This window comes from Delphinus delphis, chromosome 18 (genome assembly GCF_949987515.2).
Source record: "Delphinus delphis chromosome 18, mDelDel1.2, whole genome shotgun sequence".
Taxonomy (NCBI): domain Eukaryota; kingdom Metazoa; phylum Chordata; class Mammalia; order Artiodactyla; family Delphinidae; genus Delphinus; species Delphinus delphis.
The window spans coordinates 32,292,214-32,315,223 of record NC_082700.1 but is presented as its reverse complement, the minus strand read 5'-3'; the positions used below and the strand labels follow the sequence as shown (position 1 = coordinate 32,315,223).

At 36.0% G+C, this 23,010-nt stretch overlaps 1 protein-coding gene across 4 annotated transcripts in view; it reads left to right on the top strand.

Annotated features, from left to right (window-relative positions):
* DIAPH3 (diaphanous related formin 3) overlaps window positions 1–23,010 on the top strand; it is a 546,819-nt gene that overhangs the window by 305,032 nt on the left and 218,777 nt on the right. For all 4 annotated transcript variants that reach the window (XM_059996017.1, XM_059996016.1, XM_059996015.1 and 1 more), the window contains one exon: window positions 7,502–7,631. In XM_059996017.1, the coding sequence (XP_059852000.1) occupies window positions 7,502–7,631 (130 nt within the window). The remainder of the gene's footprint in view (window positions 1–7,501; window positions 7,632–23,010) is intronic.

The window sequence follows — 23,010 nt, the reverse complement described above, 5'->3', positions numbered from 1 at the left end:
CCTGGACAAAGCAGCACAGGTAATTCAATGGAAAAGAATCGTTTTTTAAAGAAATGATGCTGGAAAAACTGGACATTTATAAGTTAGCGATTATTTGAATTTAAAAACTTCTGCTCTGTGAAGTGAAAAGACAGTCCATAGAGTGGGATAAAATCTTTGCAAAACACCTATCTGACAAAAGACTTGTATCCAAAATATACAAAGAACTCTAAAACTCAACAATAAGAAAACAACCCAATTTTTTTAAAAAGGCCTGAACAGACCTCTTACTGAAGATTTACAAATGACAAATAACTGTATGAAAATATACTCAACATCATATGTCGTGAGGGAATTGCAAATTTAAAAAAATGAGACACCATTACACATCTATTAGAATGGCTAAAATCCAAATCACTGACAGCACCAAATGCTACTGAGGATGTGGTACAACAGGATCACTCATTCACTGATGAAAGGAATGCAAGATAGTACAGCATCTTTAGAAGACTGGCAGTTACAAAGCTAAACATAGATTTAACATAGGATTCAGTTATCACATTCCTGTTTACCCCAAGGAGTAAAAAACCTGCATACAAGTAGCAGTTTTATTCGTGGTTGCCAAAATTTGGAAGCAACTCGAGAAGTCCTTCAATAGCTGAATGGATAAAACCCACTGATATAGTCATACATATAGTCATACAATAGACCAGCGATGGGGAACGACAGGGGGTGGCAGATGAAGCTTCGCTTGCTCGCCTCCCTGCTGCTCACCTCCTGCTGTGCGGCCAGGTTCCTAACAGGCTGTGGACCCATACTGGTCTGTGGCCTGAGCGTTGGGGACCCCTGCAATAGACTATTAAATCAGTCATAAAAAGAAAATCTCTTAAGCCAAGAAAAGACATGGAGAAATGCATAATACTAAGTGAAAGAAGCCAATCTGAAAAGCCTCCATACTCTGATTCCAACTATATGACATTCTGGAAAGGACAAAATTATAGAGATAGTAAAAAATTCAGTGGTTTCTGGAGGTTTGGGGGGAGGGGGAAGAAGGAAGAGATGAATAGGTGGAGGACAGGGGATTTTTCAGGATGTTGAAACTATGCCCTATGACTCAATAATGGTAGATACGTGACATTATGCATTTGGCAAAACCCATACAACTTTAGAACACAGAGTGAACCCAAAAGTAAACGGAGGTTAATAATTAATAATAATGTATCAATATCATCAATAAAGGTACATAAATTTTAACAAATGTAACACATTAATGCAAAATGTTACTGATAGGGGAATTTGTGTATGTGGAGGGGAGAGTATATGGGAATCTGTCTTTTCTGCTCTATTTGTCTTAAAGTGAAACTGCTCTAGAATATAAAGTCTGTTAATTAAAAAAATTAAGAAGTATAAAAACCATTTAATTTAAAATTAATGTATTTGAGCCATTTATATTAACTAAAGAACACTGAGCTATTTTAAATCTCTTGTGAAATAAGGGAATAGTGTAAATAATAGAACATTGAACAATATAATAATGCAACAAGATAAAATTTTACTAAAATGCAAAAATGCTTTTCATGCTGAAGTGCTCACTGAAATCCAAGAGAAATATGTTTAAAATATAATTCAGAGATAGTGTGTCTATGGAGATATAGTAGAAGTCAGTTTAATTATAGAAGCTGACATCATTTAAAGCATTTTCTTCCTTATTTAATGTTTCAACTCTCATCATTTTAAAATGAAAACTAAGCAATAAATATGTTTTTTAATATGTGAATGCTATAAATTTATCTAATGTCTATTTTACCTAATATTAGTTTATCGCTACCTATCTTTAAAATCACTATGAAAGTTTTATTATAGGTATTAATAGTGACGGCAGTGACATAGATGATGCAAAGCATATTGTTTAATTTATGTTAAGATTTTAAATTTCCATTCATTTTGGAGGGATACACAGTATTTTTAAAAATTTAATCAGCACAATGATTTTTAAAAATGTATTTATATATATCAGGAAACAGTTCATTCTATAATTGTAGTTGGTTTCACTAGTGAATTTGAACCTACGCATTGACTTTTTGAGCTTCATATCTGAGCAATTATGATATATTCTTTGGCAGTTCATATTCACACATCCATTTTCATGTGGATACATGTAACTTACACTTGGAGATGTTTCAAACATATACAAAGCACCTTATTCTGCAAATGATTTAAGATGGAGTATGATGTTAGTAGATATACTTGGTTGGGTCTGTTAAAGATGAAACTTTACAGTGTCATTCAACCATATTTTTATCATATTTTGTGAGCACTGATCTATTAGCAATATGGAAAGACTTTGCATTTGAGGTAAGATTCAGGTAGCATTTTATTAATTGTATAGATAAAACAATAGAAAGAATGCCATGCTTTTAGAACTAGAAGTGACCTCAGGATAGGGGTGTAGAGGCTTTCCAGGCTAGAATTAGCAGGTTATAGGGCTTCAGTGTTTTAAATTGCATTAATGAACACTATTTTACTGTTTTACTACTATTTTTATCCACTGTGTTTTTGAGAATTTTGTTTCTTTTGATGCATAATAATCTATATTAAATAAAGATTTTGTAGAGGAACTGCATTTTATAGTGGTTAAGAGCTTTGGATTCACACGGAAGTGGGTTCAAATAAATCTTGACTCAACTGGATAGTAGCTATGTGATCTGGGGTATGCTACATGATGTTTCACATCTCTTTTGCCCTCTTAATACCAGTTCCTTCCTCATAAGGATGGTGTGTGTTTCAAGCACTTAACAGGTTTGTATTATTTGGCCAATCCCTGTCTCTTAGGAAGTGCCACACAAATAAGAGTGGCTGCTGTTGTCCTCAGCATTCATACTGTTTACAAGGTAGGGTCTTCTAGAATGTTCATGGAGCCATTACAGACCCTCATAATTTTGTCATTTTTCTGGTGTTCAGCAATGTCTACAACATCCAAAGAGTCAGTGCTGTCTGGATAACGTAATTGAAGTATAGGAACATGATAATGGGGAACAGCTACTAGTTTAACAATATTCTTAAGATAAAGTTTTATTATTCAGAGTGTAAGGGGTTGTAGTTCTTTGGATTCTGAAAATCACCAAGACGATACTTAGTTTTTATTTTAGGAATTTTCTTTCTTGTGACTAAAACAATGGAATTTTCTTTAAATGTCATCCAAGTTCGTGCTGAATAGCTTAAAAATATTCCCAAACCTTGCATTGTAGCTACAAAGGAGTTCTATCCAGACTGACAACTAGGCCATGATTTATTACAGGATCTGCTTTTAACATTATTTTGTCTGGAATGAACAGAGCGGTTGAAGAAACTCCATCCATCTTTTTGTTTATTTGACATCTATGCCACATTAAATGTTCCTTAAAGAAACAATATATAAACAAGAAATTCTCCTTAACAGTGACGATTACTCATCAGTAAGATAAATCTCTTGACAGTGATACCAAAGGAATCCTGTCAAGCAATGTCGGTGAAAATTTTTAAAAAGCATTTTTTTTAAACTTAAGAATAAATTTTTAAGCCAGATATTTTAGCTTCATTTTCTTTCCAAGAGTTAGCACTACAGAGTATGCTCAAGTTGTTTTTTCTCTTCAACAAAATTAGCACCATCTCTCAAGCTTTCCTTGTTCTAGCTCAATCGCTGATTATGTATGTTCTGAATAATTAGTAGAAATAGAGTGTGCCCTTTTTGTTGTTAATGTTTATCAAAAGGTGAAAAAATATTGAGCAAGTAAATGAAGACTGTGATAAATATATTTTGCTCTGCTTTCATATATTTTCATGTGCTTTCTGGGAGGGTTTTTTTTTTTTTTTTTTTTAAAGTGATTTGGGGGAAGGAAGGAAGGAAGGAAGGGAATAGAGTAATTGAGGCAGGAAGAATACCTTCCCAGCACTGTGCAGTTTTTCCTGAGAACGTTAGGAACTGAATGAAGAATCTCTGTCCTGGAATTTAGAGCAACTAGTAGTTTGTAAGTAACCATGCATTGTCAACAAATAGTCACTCTCTGTGTTTCTTAACTTCTTATCTTTTATTAGGTATATTTTCAGATTTATTTATTTGGGAATTTGAGTGTTTTTTTTTTTTAAGTCTCCTGGTTGTTAAATATAGATTCTGTTCTGGAGGGATGGGAGACTTCTATTTATTATTCAGTGAGTATATTTTAAATATTAGACTGTGACCAGTATGTGAGTTGCTAACCAGTTGATGTTTTCAATAGTACAGCCAGGCTAGCAACCTCCTCCATAAGTTAGTGTTTAGCTTTATGATTGTCTCTAAATATTTGAATCTGTGTTTGACCTGCATCCTTAACATTTATTAAATTGGTAGATGTTATATAGGTTATAGAATTCTAATTCTGAATTCTTATTGCTCATGAATAAAGATCAAGATTGATCCAGTTGCTTATTGTTGGATCATAGAGATTTCTTGATATATTAATCCTAGCAATTGCTGGCCATTTAGCTATATCACAAATAGCCCTGGAAAGCTCTTTCCAGGTGCTTGTCTTAATCAACATTCCACACAGGACATGTGTCTAGTTTCACATGAACGGAGCATGATAAGAAAGGTGTAAATTGGTGACAGTCAGGAACTGGGAATCCACCGAAGGAACGGTGTTCTCTAGTCATTGCTATAAAGAGGGAGGTGGGGGAACAGAAGAGTTAACCATTAGAGTGCTTTAAAAAAAATAGCAAAATTAAAATCAAAGGACAGTTTTTATACTGACTGATGGTTGTACCAGGGAAAACTATTATATTTGTGAAAGTTTGCTACTTTTACCCTAGCCTTATCCATTAAAGATGATAGTACGAATGAAATTGTAGAGTTGACAGGTAACTTTTATAAATCGGATTAACATTCTCAGTGTATGTGAAAGCTGAAACCGAAAGATTTTAACTGACCCAAGCATGCAAAAGTAACTTCTGGACTGAGATTATAACTAGGTTTCTTCATTTTTATTCTAGTATTTTTTAAAAATAGATTTTGCAATGTCTACTAACACAAGTCCACTGTAAAGTATATTTAATATTTTTGGAGTGGAAAGTGAATTTAGAGTTTCCTTTTCCTGTCCAGTTCCATATTCTCACTTTATTTATGTGAATCTGAGGTCCAGTAACTTGCCCAAGGTGACATAGCTAGTTAAAGGCCAGTTTTAGTGTTATGTTTTAGCTGGTCGTTCACACGTTAGTGGCAATCAGTCTAGCTAGTGATCAGAGTCAGTTTTTGAGGAATAATTTTTCAGAACACTCAGATGAATGTTGTGATTTATGTTCCTTTTAAGAGGCATCAAATAATGGACTCTGTTCATATCAGTCAGTTTTTAAAGTGCCAGGAACAATTGCTGCTGAATGGTTTGCATGCCGAATAGGCCAGTGCAGCATTTGAACTGTTATAAGAGTAATCATGTGAAAGCCTGGCTGTCTATAGTAGGGTAGCTCTGTGTTTCCAGGGACAAGATAGTTTGTGCATTAATAAGTCATGTGTGTTAATATTTGTGATGGCACAGAATATCTCCTTCTGCCACAATCGGATAGTAACTTTCATTTTTCTGATAGTGATATAATACTTAGTGACATAGAGTTTGAAAAAAATGCATATGGATATATATGTGTATGTGTGTGTATACACTTATTTTAAGGTAGGAAATTGTTGGAAAGGAAGCAATAGGGTTGTGCACAGTTAAGTATACCAAGAATTTCCAACTCTAAATTAAATCCTGGTGTGAAAAGAGTGATTTTTTCTCCCCTTATATGTGTATCTGATCTGGATGATTACTCATTTGTAGGGAACACTATCAGATTATGTATTTGCCCTGTGTTCACACCCAACACCCCCTACCCCCATCACTCACAAAAGCTAAGCTGACCTCTATTTGTACCTAGGTTGTAGCCTAGCCTTTCTCCCTTCTAATTCATTCCTCGGCCTTTTCAGATTAGGATTGGTCCATCCTGGCCTTCTCTTCAAGCCTCTGTTCACCTTTCTTTTATGCTGTGTACTTATTTGTGTTTATTTGGTCAACGTTTTAGCTTTGGAGGCTAAGAGCTCACAAACCGGTAATCCTAGAATAAGTTCTCACTATGTATTCTCTACAGTTTATCACCCTCAAGGGATGGAAAATTGGTTCTCGGGGAGCAAAAATATCTTTCCTATCTGCCTCTGTTTTTATGTGTAAAGCACAGATGTACATGCAGTACATAAACAGATATACAGTATATGTATCATTTTAAAATTTCATATGTGCAAATGATTCGGAAAAATACGCCTAAAAAAACTTAGCCAGCAATAATGAAATAAAGGTTGAGAACACTGTTCTACACCTATATATATCTATATCCTTTCCCAGCGTCTCCACTTAGATGTTATTCAAAAACTTCAAGTTCACTTGTCCCAAACTGAAACAATTCTTTTTTCTCCACCCCACCCAAATCTTTTTCTCATTCTTTCTGTCCCGTTTCAATAGATGTCATCATGTGGGTTTCCATGCCCACCCTGTCCCATTATCTCATGCCTAAGGCATTACCTCATCTCAAGGCTGTTTTCTTTCCCTGCCTGGATTATTGCTACAGCTTTTAAAATTATTCTTCCTGCTCTGTTTTTACCCTTGCTCTAATCTTTTATCGACACTGTGCTACAAGGAGCTTTCTAAAATGTACGTCTGATTAGCTCTCATCTAGTTTAAAACTTCCCAGTTCTTAGGGATCAGAATCCTATATCCATAGCATGGTCTGCCTTTCTTTTAATTTTCTGGCCTTCTCCTCATATTTCTTTCTACTCTCCCTACTTCCCCCTCCCCGCAACATGTACTTTTATTTTGGAGTCACTTGGACTCCTCTAAAGTGCCACTTTCTTCCTCATCTACGGTCTTTTTCAAACTGTGCCTTTGAGTTTTTTCCTTCCCTTCCTCAACCCATACAACTTCCTGCCTGCTGGTGTTCAGTTCAGGTGCCCTGTCCTCCTAGGCATACTGTATGATTATTTTTACTATACTCTTTGTCACACAGGGGAAATGCATATTTTCTGGGGTTTCCCCCCCGCCCCCACTAAATGGCTTCTTGAGGAATGACTTACTGGTGTTGCGTCTCCGACTCCTGCCGTACCTAGTAGGCATTCTATAAATCTGTGCCAAATGAAAAAATGAGCAAGCATGTGGGATTGTTTTAAGTGTTGATATTATATACGTTCCCAGGTTGTCCTGTTTTCCTGGGCATTTCACCATATTTTTTTTTCCCCATGAAACATTGCATACTAGATTGAATTAAGCTTATTCCTTCTTTACAGTAAATATTAATGACTTAGACCAAACAACAGTATATGAAGAGTAGCTTTTCAAGTGTTTAAATAGTGGCTTTTCAAAAATAGCATTAACTAATTTTACAGCTCATTTATTTCTTATCTGTAAAAAACAGTATTAACATTATTTAAGTAGAGAGACTATCAACATATTTTTGACTCTGTATTTTTTCTCCCTCTCATTCTGTTTAGCTAAAGGACACAAAATCAGCAGATCAGAAAACAACACTACTACATTTTCTTGTGCAAATATGTGAAGAAAACTACCCTGATATCCTCAATTTTGTGAATGATTTGGAACATTTGGACAAAGCTAGTAAAGGTTTGTACTTTTACAGAAAAGATTTTCGTGCTCTGGGTCTTCAGTTGGTACAGAAAATAATGTCTTTTATTTGAACATACTTGCCACTTTGTCACTGTGTTTTCATACTGAATATGCCATTTTAAAAATAGAAAGTTGTAGGACATTTACTTTATCAATTGTCATTATTGGAGCTATGACTTTAATTTTTTGACTGGGTAGTGAGGCCCTATATACAAAAACATATAGGTTTGCAGTTGTTTTTTTTTTTTTTTTTTTAACATCTTTACCGGAGTATAATTGCTTTATAATGTCATGTTAGTTGCTGCTGTATAACAAAGTGAATCAGCTATATCTATACATATAACACCATATCTCCTCCCTCTTGCATCTCCCTCCCACCTTCCCTATCCCACCCCTCTAGGTGGTCACAAAGCACCGAGCTGATCTCCCTGTGCTCTATGGCTGCTTCCCATTAGCTATCTATTTTATATTTGGTAGTGTATATATGTCCATGCCACTCTCTCACTTTGCCCCAGCTTACCCTTCCCCCTCCCCATGTCCTCAAGTCCATTCTCTACCTCTGGGTTTTTATTCCTGTCCTGCCCCTAGGTTCTTCATAACCATTTTTTTTTTTTTTTTAGATTCCATATATATGTGTTAGCATATGGTATTTGTTTTTCTCTTTCTGACTTACTTCACTCTGTATGACAGACTCTAGGTCCATCCACCTCACTACAAATAACTCAATTTTGTTTCTTTCTATGGCTGATTAATATTCCATTGTGTATATGTGCCACATCTTCTTTATCCATTCACCTGTCGATGGACACTTAGGTTGCTTCCATGGCCTGGCTATTGTAAATAGTGCTGCAATGAACATGGTGGTGTATGTTGCTTTTTGAATTATGGTTTTCTCAGGGTATATGCCCAATAGTGGGGTTGCTGGGTAATATGGTAGCTCTATTTTTAGTTTTTTAAGGAACCTCCATACTGTTCTCCATAGTGGCTGTATCAATTTACATTCCCACCAACAGTGCAAGAGGGTTCCCTTTTCTCCACACCTTCTCCAGCATTTATTGTTTGTAGATTTTCTGATGATGGCCATTCTGACCAGTGTGAGGTGATACCTCATTGTAGTTTTGATTTGTATTTCTCTAATGATTGGCGATGTTGAGCATCCTTTCATGTGTTTGTTGGCAATCTGTATATATTCTTTAGAGAAATATCTATTTAGGTCTTCTGCCCATTTTTGGATTGGGTTGTTTGTTTTTTTGATATTGAGCTGCATGAGCTGCTTGTATATTTTGGAGATTAATCCTTTGTCAGTTGCTTCGTTTGCAAATATTACCTAAAGGACACAAATTTCTCCCATTTCTCCTATTCTGAGGGTTGTCTTTTCATCTTGCTTATGGTGTCCTTTGCTGTGCAAAAGTTTTTAAGTTTCATTAGGTCCCATTTGTTTGTTTTTATTTCCATTTCTCTAGAAGGTGGATCAAAAAGGATCTTGCTGTGATTTATGTCATAGAGTGTTCTGCCTATGATTTCCTCTAAGAGTTTGGTAGTGTCTGGTCTTACATTTAGGTCTTTAATCCATTTTGAGTTTGTTTTTGTGTATGGTGTTAGGGAGTGTTCTAATTTTATTTATTTTACATGTAGCTGTCCAGTTTTCCCAGCACCACTTATCGAAGAAGCTGTCTTTTCTCCATTGTATATTCTTGCCTCCTTTATCAAAGATAAGGTGACCATATGTGTGTGAGTTTATGTCTGGGCTTTCTATCTTGTTCCATTGATCTATATTTCTGTTTTTCTGCCTTTATCATACTGTCTTGATTACCGTAGCTTATAATATAGTCTGAAGTATGGGAGCCTTATTCCTCCAGCTCCGTTTTTCTTTCCCAAGATTGCTTTGGCTATTCGGGGTCTTTTGTGCTTCCATACAAATTGTGCAATTTTTTATTCTAGTTCTGTGAAAAATGCCATTGGTAGTTTGATAGGAATTGCATTGAATCTGTAGATTGCTATGGGCAGTATGGTCATTTTCACAATGTTGATTCTTTCAATCCAAGAGCATGGTATATCTCTCCATATTAACAAATTGAAGGAGAAAAACAATATGATCTTCTCAATAGATGCAGAAAAGCTTTTGGCAAAATTCAACACCCATTTATGATAAAAACTCTCCAGAAAGTAGACATAGAGGGAACTTACCTCAACATCATAAAGGCCATATATGACAAACCCACAGCCAACATCTTTCTCAATGGTGAAAAACTGAAACCATTTCCACTAAGATCAGGAACAAGACAAGGTTGCCCACTCTCACCACTCCTATTCAGCATCGTTTTGGAAGTTTTAGCCACAGCAATCAGAGGAGAAAAAGAAATAAAAGGAATCCAAATCAGAAAAGAAGTAAAACTGTCACTGTTTGCAGGTGACATGATACTATACATAGAGAAAACTAAAGATGTTACCAGAAAACTACTCGAGCTAATCAATGAATTTGGTAAAGTTGCAGGATACAAAATTAATGCACAAAAATCTCGTGCATTCCTATACACTAGTCATGAAAAATCAGAAAGAGAAATTAAGGAAACACACCCATTTACCATTGTAACAAAAAGAATAAAATACTTAGGAATAAACCTACCTAAGGAGACAAAAGACCTGTATGCAGAAAACTATGAGACACTGATGAAAGAAATAGAAATTAAAGAGGATACAAACAGATGAAGAGATATACCATGTTCTTGCATTGGAAGTTTTGCAGTTTAAACCTTCTGAATACCTGCCAGCCCCACCCTCTGCTGCTAAGCCACTTCCACTGTGTCCAGTGCAGTTCTCTTTAGATGAGTCATTCATAAGCACCTGGGATGATTATGCATCTGAGCCTAGCACCTGTAGTCAGTGTCCCCCTTGGCCTGATTCTGAATCTCCATCTGCCTACCTTGCAAGTAGAGCCTGCTTCCTTTGCCCCAGTAGGCACCAAACTGCCATAGATTCCAGTCACTCCTTCCTAATAGCTCAGTTTCTAAGCTCCTTCTTAGCCCCTGCTGTGGGCTTAGATCTGGTTACAGAAAGGGTCAGAGAAAAGATAGTCCTATTATTTATATTTGGTTTAAATATGACTTATGCAGTTTTTTGAACATCTGAAGCATCCAGGTTATATATCACATCAGTTCTGTGGGAAAAAAACTTTACTTGCCTCAAAAAATAATGAATTTACGAATACACATTTGTGTGAATATATACAAATGTATAGATATACATTTTGGAAGACATCTCATTTGGTCTGGGAGAGTATCTCTATTCTTTTTGTACAGACCAATGGTCATTTGTCAACTTAAAGAAAGATACTTTTTTCCGGTATTATAGTGAATTTTTCTTTTAAATTAAAAAAATCACTTTTATCATTTCATACCCTGTTTATTTTTTTGAATTTTATTTATTTTTTTATACAGCAGGATGTTATTAGCCATCAATTTTATACACATCAGTGTATACATGTCAATCTCAATCTCACAATTCATCGCACCACCAACCCCAACGCCCACCGCTTTCCCCCCTTGATGTCCATACGTTTGTTCTCTATGTCTCTGTCTCAATTTCTGCCCTGCAAACCGCTTCATCTGTACGTTTATCTAGGTTCCACATATATGCGTTAATGTACAATGTTTGTTTTTCTCTTTCTGACTTACTTCACTCTGTATGACAGTCTCTAGATCCATCCACGTCTCAAAAAATGACCCAATTTGGTTCTTTTTTTATGTCTGAGTAATATTCCATTGTATATATGTACCACATCTTTATCCATTCATCTGTCAATGGGCATATAGGTTGCCTTCCATGACCTCGCTATTGTAAATAGTGCTGCAATGAACATTGGGGTGCATGTGTCTTTTTGAATTATGGTTTTCTCTGGGTATATGCCCAGTAGTGGGATTGCTGGATCATATGGTAATACTATTTTTAGTTTTTTAAGGAACCCCCATACTGTTCTCCATAGTGGCTGTATCAATTTACATTCCCATTAACAGTGAAAGAGGGTTCCCTTTTCTCCACACTCTCTCCAGCATTTGTTGTTTGTAGATTTTCTGATGATGCCCATTCGAACTGGTGTGAGGTGATACTTCATTGTAGTTTTGATTTGCATTTCTCTAATAATTAGTGATATTGAGCAGCTTTTCATGTGCTTCTTTGCCATCTGTATGTCTTCTTTAGAGAAATGTCTATTTAGGTCTTCTACCCATTTTTGGATTGGGTTGTTTGTTTTTTTAATATTGAGCTGCATGAGCTGTTTATATATTTTGGCGATTTATCCTTTGTCCGTTGATTCATTTCCAAATATTTCTCCCAGTCTGAGGGCTGTCTTTTCGTCTTGTTTGTGGTTTCCTTTGCTGTGCAAAAGCTTTGAAGTTTCATTAGGTCCCATTTGTTTATTTTTGCTTTTATTTGCATTACTCTAGGACGTGGGTCAAAAAACATCTTGCTGTGATTTATGTCAAAGAGTGTTCTTCCTATGTTTTCCTCTAAAGGTTTAATAGTGTCCGGTCTTAAATTTAGGTCTCTAATCCCTTTTGAGTTTATTTTTGTGTATGGTGTTAGGGGGTGTTGTAATTTCATACTTTTACATGTAGCTGTCCAGTTTTCCCAGCAACACTTATTGAAGAGACTGTCTTTTCTCCATTGTATATCCTTGCCTCCTTTGTCATACATTAGTTGACCATAGGCGTGTGGGTTTATCGCTGGGCTTTCTATCTTGTTCCATTGATCTATGTTTCTGTTTTTGTGCCAGTACCATATTGTATTGATTACTGTAGCTTTGTAGTATAGTCAGAAGTCAGGGAGTCTGATTCCTCCAGCTCCATTATTTCCCCTCAAGACTGCTTTGGCTATTCGGGGTCTTTTGTGTCTCCATACAAATTTTAAGATTTTTTGTTCTAGTTCCATAAAAAATGCCATTGATAATTTGATAGGGTTTACACTGGATCTGTAGATTGCTTTGGGTAGTATAGTCAGTTTCACAATATTGATTCTTCCAATCCAAGAACATGGTATACCTCTCCATCTGTTGGTATCATCCTTAATTTCTTTCATTAGTATCTTATAGTTTTCTACATGCAGGTCTTTTGTCTCCCTAGGTAGGTTTATTCCTAGGTATTTTATTCTTTTTGTTGCAGTGGTAAATGGGAGTGTTTCCATAATTTCTCTTTCAGATTATTCGTCATTAGTGTATAACAATGCATGAGATTTCTGTGCATTAATTTTGTATCCTGCAACATTACCGAATTCATTGATTAGCTCTGCTAGTTTTCTGGTGGCATCTTTAGGATTCTCTATTTATAGTATCATGTCATCTACAAACAGTGATAGTTTTACTCCTTCTTTTCCAATTTGTATTCCTTTTATTTCTTTTTCTTCTGAGTGCCGTGGCTAGGACTGCCAAAACTATGTTGAATAATAGTGGTGAGTGTGGACATCCTTGTCTTGTTCCTGATCTTACAGGAAATGTTTTCAGTTTTTCACCATTGAGAATGATGTTTGCTGTGTGTTTGTCGTATATGACCTTTATTATGCTGAAGTAGGTTCCCGCTATGCCCAGTCTCTGGAGAGTTTTTATCGTAAATGGGTGTTGAATTTTGTCAGAAGCTTTTTCTGCATCTATTGAGATGATCATATGGTTTTTTTCCTTCAGTTTGTTAATATGGTGTATCACATTGATTGATTTGCATACATTGAAGAATGCTTGCTTCCCTGGGATAAATCCCACTTGATCATGGTGTATGACCCTTTTAATGTGTTGTTGCATTCTGTTTGCTAGTATTTTGTTGAGGATGTTTGCATGTATATTCATCAGTGATATTGGTCTGTAATTTTTTTTCTTTTTTTGTAGTATCTTTGTCTGGTGTTGGTATCAGGGTGATGGTGGCCTCGTAGAATGAGTTTCAGAGGGTTTCTTCCTCTGCAATTTTTTGGAAGAGTTTGAGAAAGATGGGTGTTAGCTCTTCTCTAAATGATTGATAGAATTCACCTGTGAAGCCATCTGGTCCTAGACTTTTGTTTGTTGGAAGATTTTTAATCACTGTTTCCATTTCATTACTTGTGTTTGGTCTGTTCATATTTTGTTTTTTCCTCCTGGTTCAGTCTTGGATGGTTATACCTTTCTAAGAATTTGTTCATTTCTTCCAGGTTGTCCATTTTATTGGCATAGAGTTGCTTGTAGTAGTCTCTAGGATGCTTTGTATTTCTACATTGTCTGTTGTAACTTCTCCTTTTCCATTTCTAATTTTATTGATTTGAGTCCTCTCCCTCTTTTTCTTGATGAGTCTGGCTAATGGTTTATCAATTTTGTTTATCTTCTAAAAGAACCAGCTTTTATTTTTATTGTTCTTTGCTATTGTTTTCTTTGTTTTTATTTCATTTATTTCTGCTCTGATATTTATGATTTCTTTCCTTCTGCTAACTTTGTGTTTTGTTTGTTCTTCTTTCTCTAGTCCCTTTAGGTGTAAGGTTAGATTGTTTATTTGAGATTTTTCTTGTTTCTTGAGGTAGGCTTGTATAGCTATAAACTTCCCTCTTAGAACTGCTTTTGCTGCATCCCATAGGTTTTGGATCGTCGTGTTTTCATTGTCATTAGTCTCTAGGTATTTTCTGATTTCCTCTTTGATTTCTTCAGTGATCTCTTGGTTATTTAGTAATGTATTATTTAGCTTCCATGTGTTTGTGTTTTTCACGTTTTTTTCCCTGTAATTGATATCTAATCTCATAGTGTTGTGGTCAGAAAAGATGCTTGATATGATTTCAGTTTTCTTAAATTTACTGAGACTTGAATTGTGACCCAAGATGTAATCTCTCTTGGAGAATGTTCTGTACACACTTGAGAAGAAAGTGAAATCTGCTGTTTTTAGATGGAATGTCCTGTAAACATCAGTAAATATACCCGGTCTATTGTGTCATTTAAAGCTCGTGTTTCCTTATTAATTTTTTGTTTGGATGGTCTGTCCATTGGTGTAAGTGAGGTGTTAAAGTCCCCCGCTATTATTGTGTTAATGTCGATTTCCTCTTTTATAGCTGTTAACAGTTGCCTTATGTATTGAGGTGATCCTATGTTGGGTGCATATATATTTATAATTGTTATATCTTCTTCTTGGATTGATCCCTTGATCATTATGTAGTGTTGTTCCTTGTCTCTTGTAACATTCTTTATTTTAAAGTCTGTTTTATCTGATACAAGTATTGCTACTCCAGCTTTCTTTTGAATTCCATTTGCATGGAATATCTTTTTCCATCCCCTCACTTTCAGTCTGTATGTGTCCTTAGGTTTTAAGTGGGTCTCTTGTAGACAGCATATATATGGGTCTTGTTTTTGTATCCATTCAGCAGCCTGTGTCTTTTGGTTGGAGCATTTAGTCCATTCACGTTTAAGGTAATTATCAATATGTATGTTCCTATGACCATTTTCTTAATTGTTTTGGGTTTGTTTTTGTAGGTCCTTTTCTTCTCTTTTGTTTCCCACTTAGAGAAATTCCTTTAGCATTTGTTGTAGATCTGGTTTGGTGGTGCTGAATTCTCTTAGCTTTTGCTTTTCTGTAAAGCTTTTGATTTCTCCATCGAATCTGAATGAGATCCTTGCTGACTAGAATAATCTTGGTTGTAGGTTTTTTCCCTTTCATCACTTTAAGTATATCATGCTGCTCCCTTCTGGCTTGTAGAGTTTCTGCTGAGAAATCAGCTGTTAACCTTATGGGAGTTCCCTTGTATGTTATTTGTCGTTTTTCCCTTGCTGCTTTCAATAATTTTTCTTTGTCTTTAATTTTTGCCAATTTGATTACTATGTGTCTCGGCGTGTTTCTCCTTGGGTCTATCCTGTATGGTACTCTGCACTTCCTGGACTTGCTTGGCTGTTTATTTTCCCATGTTAGGGAAGTTTTCGACTTTAATCTCTTCACATATTTTCTCTGGTCCTTTCTCTTTCTCTTTTCCTTTTGGGACCCCTGTAATGCGAATGTCATTGCGTTTAATGTTGTCCTAGAGGTCTTAGGCTGTCTTCAATTTCTTTTCTTTCTTTTTTCTTTATTCCGTTCTGTGGCAGTGAATCCACCATTCTTTCCTCCAGGTCACTTTTCTGTTCTTCTGCCTCAGTTATTCTGCTATTGATTCCTTCTAGTATAGTTTTCATTTCAGTTATTGTATTTTTCATCTCTGTTTGTTTGTTCTTTAATTCTTCTAGGTCTTTGTTAAACATTTCTTTCATCATCTCAATCTTTGCCTCCATTCTTTTTCCAAGGTCCTGGATCATCTTCACTATCATTATTCTGAATTCTTTTTCTGGGAGGTTGCCTATCTCCACTTCATTTAGTTGTTTTTTCTGGGGTTTTATCTTGTTCTTTCATCTGGTACATAGCCCTCTGCCTTTTCATCTTGTCTGTCTTTCTGTGAATGTAGTTTTTGTTCCACCGGCTGCAGGATTGTAGTTCTTCTTGCTTCTGCTGTCCTCATACCCTGTTTAAATTGTTTCTTCTATAAAGTGGGGATTGTAGCACGTTTTTTTTGCAGAGAGGCATGTGATTGGATGAGATGTTCTTTCACACTTTTTCCTGAGATATATGTTTGTTTGAAGTGTATATCTCATATAGTCTGTTGAAAAAAAAAATTGGAAACAATTAATATGGATTTTTAAGCCAAAAATAAGTCTTTTAACTTTTCACTCTTGCATCCTAATGTTCTAATGGATTACTCCTTACTTTGCCCTTGTGTACCTTAAAATGTTCATGGCATAAGAAGATAATGTCCCTATGTATAGTTGTAAGTGTTTTAAGGAAATTTAAGAAGGGAAAATAATCCAAATCATCTTCTCATATTAAACAATGTGAGACTGGGCAAAAAGGCACAGAGGAAAAGAACATTAAAAATAACTCACAGAGGGCTTCCCTGGTGCACAGAGGTTGATGGTCCGCCTGCCGATGCAGGGGACATGGGTTCATGCCCCGGTCCGGAAAGATCCCACATGCCGCGGAGTGGCTGGGCCCGTGAGCCATGGCCGCTGAGCCTGTGAGTCCTGAGCCTGTGCTCTGCAATGGGAGAGGCCACAACAGTGAGAGGCCCACATACCAAATAAATAAATAAATAAATAACTCACAGATACTCGCAATAGCTTTTATGTGATTAGTTCATTAACTCAAGGAAGGCACCTTTCTTATAATGAGATTTCTGGAATTCTGGAATAAAATTTAAGTAAATGGGATGAAAAAGAATTGAAAATGCATGTTCTTGATGAATATTAAGCTTGATAAGCAACAGAGTACTAGGTGAAGAAGTGCTACCTTCAAGTGCCTTGAAATATAGAGCAATTTCTTTTTCTGGGTAAAAGATGGTTGAGTAGTTAATAGCTTACATCAGCATTAGGTTTTTAGCAAAAATAAAATCAATGTGGGCATTTTCTCATAATAGCAGTTTGAATTTCTGGTCACTTTACTATTTTTCCTACTAGTTCTTAAACAAAATAGTAAGCTGGAACATACTTCTCTTTCAGATGTATTTTTTATTGTATAATACATTTTCTAGCAGTTTTTGCTATGAATTAAGATAAATGTCATTTATCTATTTTGACTCATTTGATTGTACTTAAAATTCTGTATAAATATTACAATATTTTGCTTTTGAAAAGTATGTAACTTTCCTATGGGTTTGCTTGCAGAGTTGTAACTTGGTAATGATATTCTTCTGTTTGTTTTCTTTCTTGGTGTTTCTGGGGGGCATTTTGGGGCCTTTAGGGGTTTTAGTTTCCATCTTTTATAGCGGAGGCATGCATATGTGTATGGGCCAGCAGATACTGAGAATGTGTTTCACAGGGAGTAGCCAACTTCATATTTGAAATAGAAAAGCCATCACTGAGAGAATTTTTTTTACTGTGTAGGTGATTGTTGAGCTAGATTTCTTTTCATGAGTTTATTACCCTATTAATGGATGAGATTTTAGAGGAATTAATGTAGTCTTGGATGAAATAAGTCTTTGTTTTCTTTGGAAAATTTCGGTGCTCTTATATTATACATCATCATTTGAAAGTTTCCAGATTTGAAATCTCCTCAGTGAGCTATCACATGAATTTAAAAGTACCTTTGTTTTTGAGACATAACATATCCTGGCCATTAGGTACTCCTGGATCAGCAGGGGGAGCTTTCATTGTAACTAATGAGCTTACCCGTATGACAGTTTTCAAGAATCTACTTCATTAGGGCTGCTTCTTTGCTAAAAGATAACGGCTTACAGCTTTTCTGTTGTATTTCAGTGAAAATATTTTTTGATCATTATTGTATTTCTGTATACCATTGTAATATTTCTTTCCTTTATGGACTTCTAAGGGTTGAATACATTTTTCCCTTGTCTAAACAGTTGAAATTAATGAACTCTAATCTATGATGGTTTTATTGATTATTCACAATAACCTGTTTCATATTAATTTGGAATGGTATTTTATTAATGAATAGAAAATATGACCAAACTTTGGGGGGGTTTGGAGTGTATTAAAATAAAACCAAGGTAAATTTACAGTGTCACCTTGTTCAGCCCATGTCTTTTTTAAGGTATTATAGCTCTTCCATATATTTCCATTTTTCCCTAAATAGTTAACTCTGAATTCTAGAGATACCATGCTAGTCTAGTCTGTAACTCACTTGTTCACTCATTCATTTAAGAAGCATGTGTTGTGTGATTACTGTGTCAGAAACTGTGCTCTGTCTTGCTGCTTGTCCAAGGTGTGGTTTCTGTGTCTTGGTGCAGCCCTGGTTACCTCACTCACACCTGACTTCTGTCCCAACTGTCTCCTCTCTTTATATACGCAACTTCCTCCCCTTTTTCTATGCACCCTCTAAGTATTGCTTATATTATTAGCCTAATACTGAGTCCTTCTCTTTTTTCTCTCTGTTGCTTCTCCTTAGGTGATCTCTTTAGTCTCCAAGGGCTTAAATAGCATCGTTACATTAATGACTTACAGATTTATATCCCAGACTTCCTTCTGAGCTCCACACTTGCATATCCAACATCTTACTTGCCATCTCCAGCTACACTTCAGTGTGTAGATCATGATGTGCTGTAAAATGTGGCTCTTGGGGCTTCCCTGGTGGCGCAGTGGTTGAAAGTCCGCCTGCCGATGCAGGGGACACGGGTTCGTGCCCCGGTCCGAGAAGATCCCACATGCCGCGGAGCGGCTGGGCCCGTGAGCCATGGCCTCTGAGCCTGCGCGTCCGGAGCCTGTGCTCTGCAACAGGAGAGGCCACAACAGTGAGAGGCCTGCATACCACCAAAAAAAAAAAAAAAAAAATGTGGCTCTTGATTCCTACTCCCTTACTCTGTCCTCCCCAGATTTTATTTACTTGAGAAATGTCCTTTTTGGCTCACTTTCTTCTGATTTCCTTTTTCTCATTTCCCCTGCCTCTGGCCTTCAGCACGTCAGCTGAGAGCTGTGTGGTAGGTTCTGTGGGAAGTGGCAGCTGTGGCCTAGAATGTTGTCTAGGTCTCTCCTTTGTCAGGTACCTTAAAGCAAATGTCCCTTTCCCTTTGGTACTTTTTCCTGATGCTTGCTGGGAACCTCACCTAAGTTTCTGTGTATTCCAATCTTTCTTTAATGATAAATTCATAGGTTTTCCAGAAAATCTTAGACCACTATTCAAGAACTACTACTCTAGATTAGAGACTATTCCTGGAACTGCTGGGAATGAAATTAGCTTCTTGAGAAAGGACAATATTCAGTGTATTATCAGAGTGGATTTAATGATTGCCCATTATAAATTTTTTTCACTTTTACCATTTCCACATTTTCACCTTTCAGGAGCATTCTTTGATGTTTTATATTTGAGTTTTTGTTTGCTCTGTTTTATAGACCTCTCTGCTTTTAAGGCTGTTTGTTTGCTTTTAGCTAGTAATACCTTGGTCTGGCCCAAATATTTATCTAGTCAAATACATCTCCTGGTTTTCAATTCCTCATGACTTTCCAACATTTTATGATAAATGCCTTACTAAATACTGAATGCTTGTCTTTTATTCACCTACTGTGAGCACGTAGAACGCTTAATTTCCAGGTGGCTGTCACCTGGAAATGCAGAGTGTTTGAACGTTTCAAATTCATCTGCTGTAACAAGCAAAAAGCATTTTCAAAGGCTTCCATTAACCTCCTTATACTATAGACTTCCAAAAATGCCAATTAAAATGTATTAGCAAGTTGGATATGTATTTTAGATATTCAGTATTAGTTATTAATTCAACTGCATTTTATATTTTAAGTGTATATTGTAAATATATAAAAATGTTTATTATGCAACAAAATTAACAACACAACCAACATGGTGTTAGTCGGAACCATTAAGTCATGGAGATTAAAGTTGGGGCCTCATAATTTTGCAAGATAAATAAATTCTTTTGGTATTTTAAACCAATTGTAAAGTATTAAGAGTTTTATGAAAATACACATTCTTAATGTATATTTCTGACAATACAATGAAATAATTTGACAGGACACATTGTTGTTGGTGGGGGCATTTATAGTAAGATAATTTAGTTACAGAAGACAACCATGTAGGATATTGCTTTAATTGTCAATAAAGAGCACAAAATATATTCTGTTATGGGCTGAATTCTGTCCCCATATATTGAAGCCCTTTGTTTGTTGAAACCCTGACCCCTGGTACCTCAGAATGTGACTGTATATGGAGAGAGGGTCTTTAAAGTGGTGCTTAAGTTAAAATGGGACCCATAGGGTGAGCCCTAGTACAATCTGACCTATGTTCTTATAAGAAGAGGAAATTTAGATCCAGAGAGACATCAGGAGTGTGCATACCAGACCAGCCATGTGAGGACACAGAGAGAAGGTGGCTACCTGCAAGCCAAGGAGAGATGTTTCAGAAGAAATCAAACTTACCAACATTTTGAACTGTGAGAAAATAAATTCTATTGTTTAAGCCACCCAGTCTGTGGCATTTTGTGATGGCAGCCCTAGCAAACTAATCCAATAATTTAAGACATTCTTCTTGCTTAGTTTTTTGGCTTTAGAATAGAGTGGCCTATACTGCATGATTTTTTACTTTATCAGATAATTTGAAGAAACAGCCCTAGACCTGCTGTGTTGGATGTTCACTAGTAATCAATTTAGGAATAGCAAAGGTTCTTACACAAACCATGAATTATCACATGATTTTAAATAATTCCAAGTATGCCTCAATTACTTTTTTTGAATAGACACATAAATTAGTACATGTATGAGAAAATATTGAGGCATTCTAAATAAATATATTCATGAGCATTTACATTTAATTTTCAGGGTGAGATCTGTGGCATCCTGGATCTTATTTTAAAATTCATTCATTTACACTGAACTAAGTGTACTAATTTTTTGTTTGTGTTATCATGTCTTTTACTCATTATATCCCTACATATATTTCTTTACCACTTCTCCCTGTTTTGCTACTTTAATAGTTGTAATTTTCTTATAAGCAAGTAGCTAACAAAGACTAGTAACACTCTGAACTATCTGTTGACAGTTTTCTAAATGTGAGGTATGAATAGATGGTTTTACCTTTTTTTTTTTCATTGTCCTGTGGAAATAGTGAAAGTATTCGATGTCTCCTACTTGTGTACCATTGATTCCACATATAGATGAAGAGTAAGAAGCTGTGTCTGGAAAGCTAGTTTATGACTCCTATGTAGTTATATCTCAACTATTTTGACTGTCTGTAGCCATCTAATACATATGCTCAGGGACTGTAAAACAGTTTTAATATTACTACAAGCTAAATATAATTTAAAAATAAATTTATTTTTAAAAGGCAATTCACATGTAGGTCTCCATATACTTACTAAAAGGACTATATATATAAAATTTTACATTCAGCAAATTAATACTTTTAACATAAAAAGTTATGATGAAATATAACTGAACCATTCACAAGGTAATTGCAGGATTTATGAAAAATATTTCTAGTGTACTGGGAGTGCAGTGTACTGGTAAAGAGCCACTAGGTCCAAGTTGTTTGATGAGCAACATTTTATTTAAGTCCTCCCAGTTTATTTCCAAGGATTATCTATGTAGATTGGCATCAAAAGTTTAAATTGGAGACCTGAGTGTGATAAGGTTGTATTACACTATTTTATGGTGCAAATATAAACTATTTTGGAAGGCAGCAGAAAGGAATATAGACAGAACATGGCCAGAATCTCTAGAAGGATTAAGGATTCTTTAGAGTGACGTTGAAGAACACTGCCATGGAGGAACTACTTGCAGCTAAAGATTGCTTTTTAAGATACTGAGCGAGGAACATTTCCTGAATTGGCTGCTGCTTGGGCTGATAGATGATGATGAAGAAGAAAACCACACCAGGAAGACCTCTGTATCTTTTTTGGAGGTTAGCAGACTGAAAGTGGCATCAATACAGCATTAATCTTTTCAAGACACTAACAGTTTACAGTGTTTGCAGATTTTTGGCCAGCTACAGATTTGAAATAGCTATTTGAATAGTTCTATCAGTGTCACCTATGAGCCATAGCTAACATCAAGTAACAGGACAGGATCAACAGTGATGACCAAGGTCTTATTCTTAGACTGCTGGCTGGGAAGCAGTATTTACTGCACTTCAGTTTTGCAACATGAAGTGAGAAATTACAAACCAGGTAGATGAAAGAAAATTTTCCAGCATTTTGAAGGGTAGCTTAACATAACAAATCTGTATACTATAAAGAAACCTAAGCAGTGGATGGAGCAAACACAGTTATGGCTGTCTGTTGAATCTCATTGCTCACAAAACTGACGTGTTACCAACTGGGTGAAGAGGCATGGAGCTGATAAGATGCCGAAGGTAGAATTGCCAACTGCTTCCCAAAACCAGACTGTGTTTATATAGCTTGCAAAATCTTGAATTAGTAGTTTCAGTTTCCTAGGGCTGCCATAAACTATCACCACATACCAGGTCACTTTAAACAACATAAATTTATTCTCTAACTGTTCAGGAATACAGAAATCTGAAATCAAGGTGTCGGTAGGATTGGTTTCTTCTGTAGTCTCTCGGGAGAAACCATCCAATGCCTCTCTCTAAGCTTCTATTGGCTGCCAGCAATCCTTGGCATCTCTGTGCCTCTATTTTTATATTGCTTTCTTCTCCATGTCTTTGTATCCTCACATCTCTTTTTAATGACAGCAATCACTTGATTTAGGGCCCACCCTAGATCCAGGATGGTTTCATCTTGAGATCTTTAACTAATTCTCTTTGCAAGACCCTGTTTCAAAATAAGTCACTTTCTGATGTTCTGGGTGGACATGGAGTTTGGGGGACACTCTTCAACCCACTCCAGTCATCCTTGTCATCACTCCTATAAGTGCATGGAGGCAGCACCATCATCTCTGAGTATTGTGAAA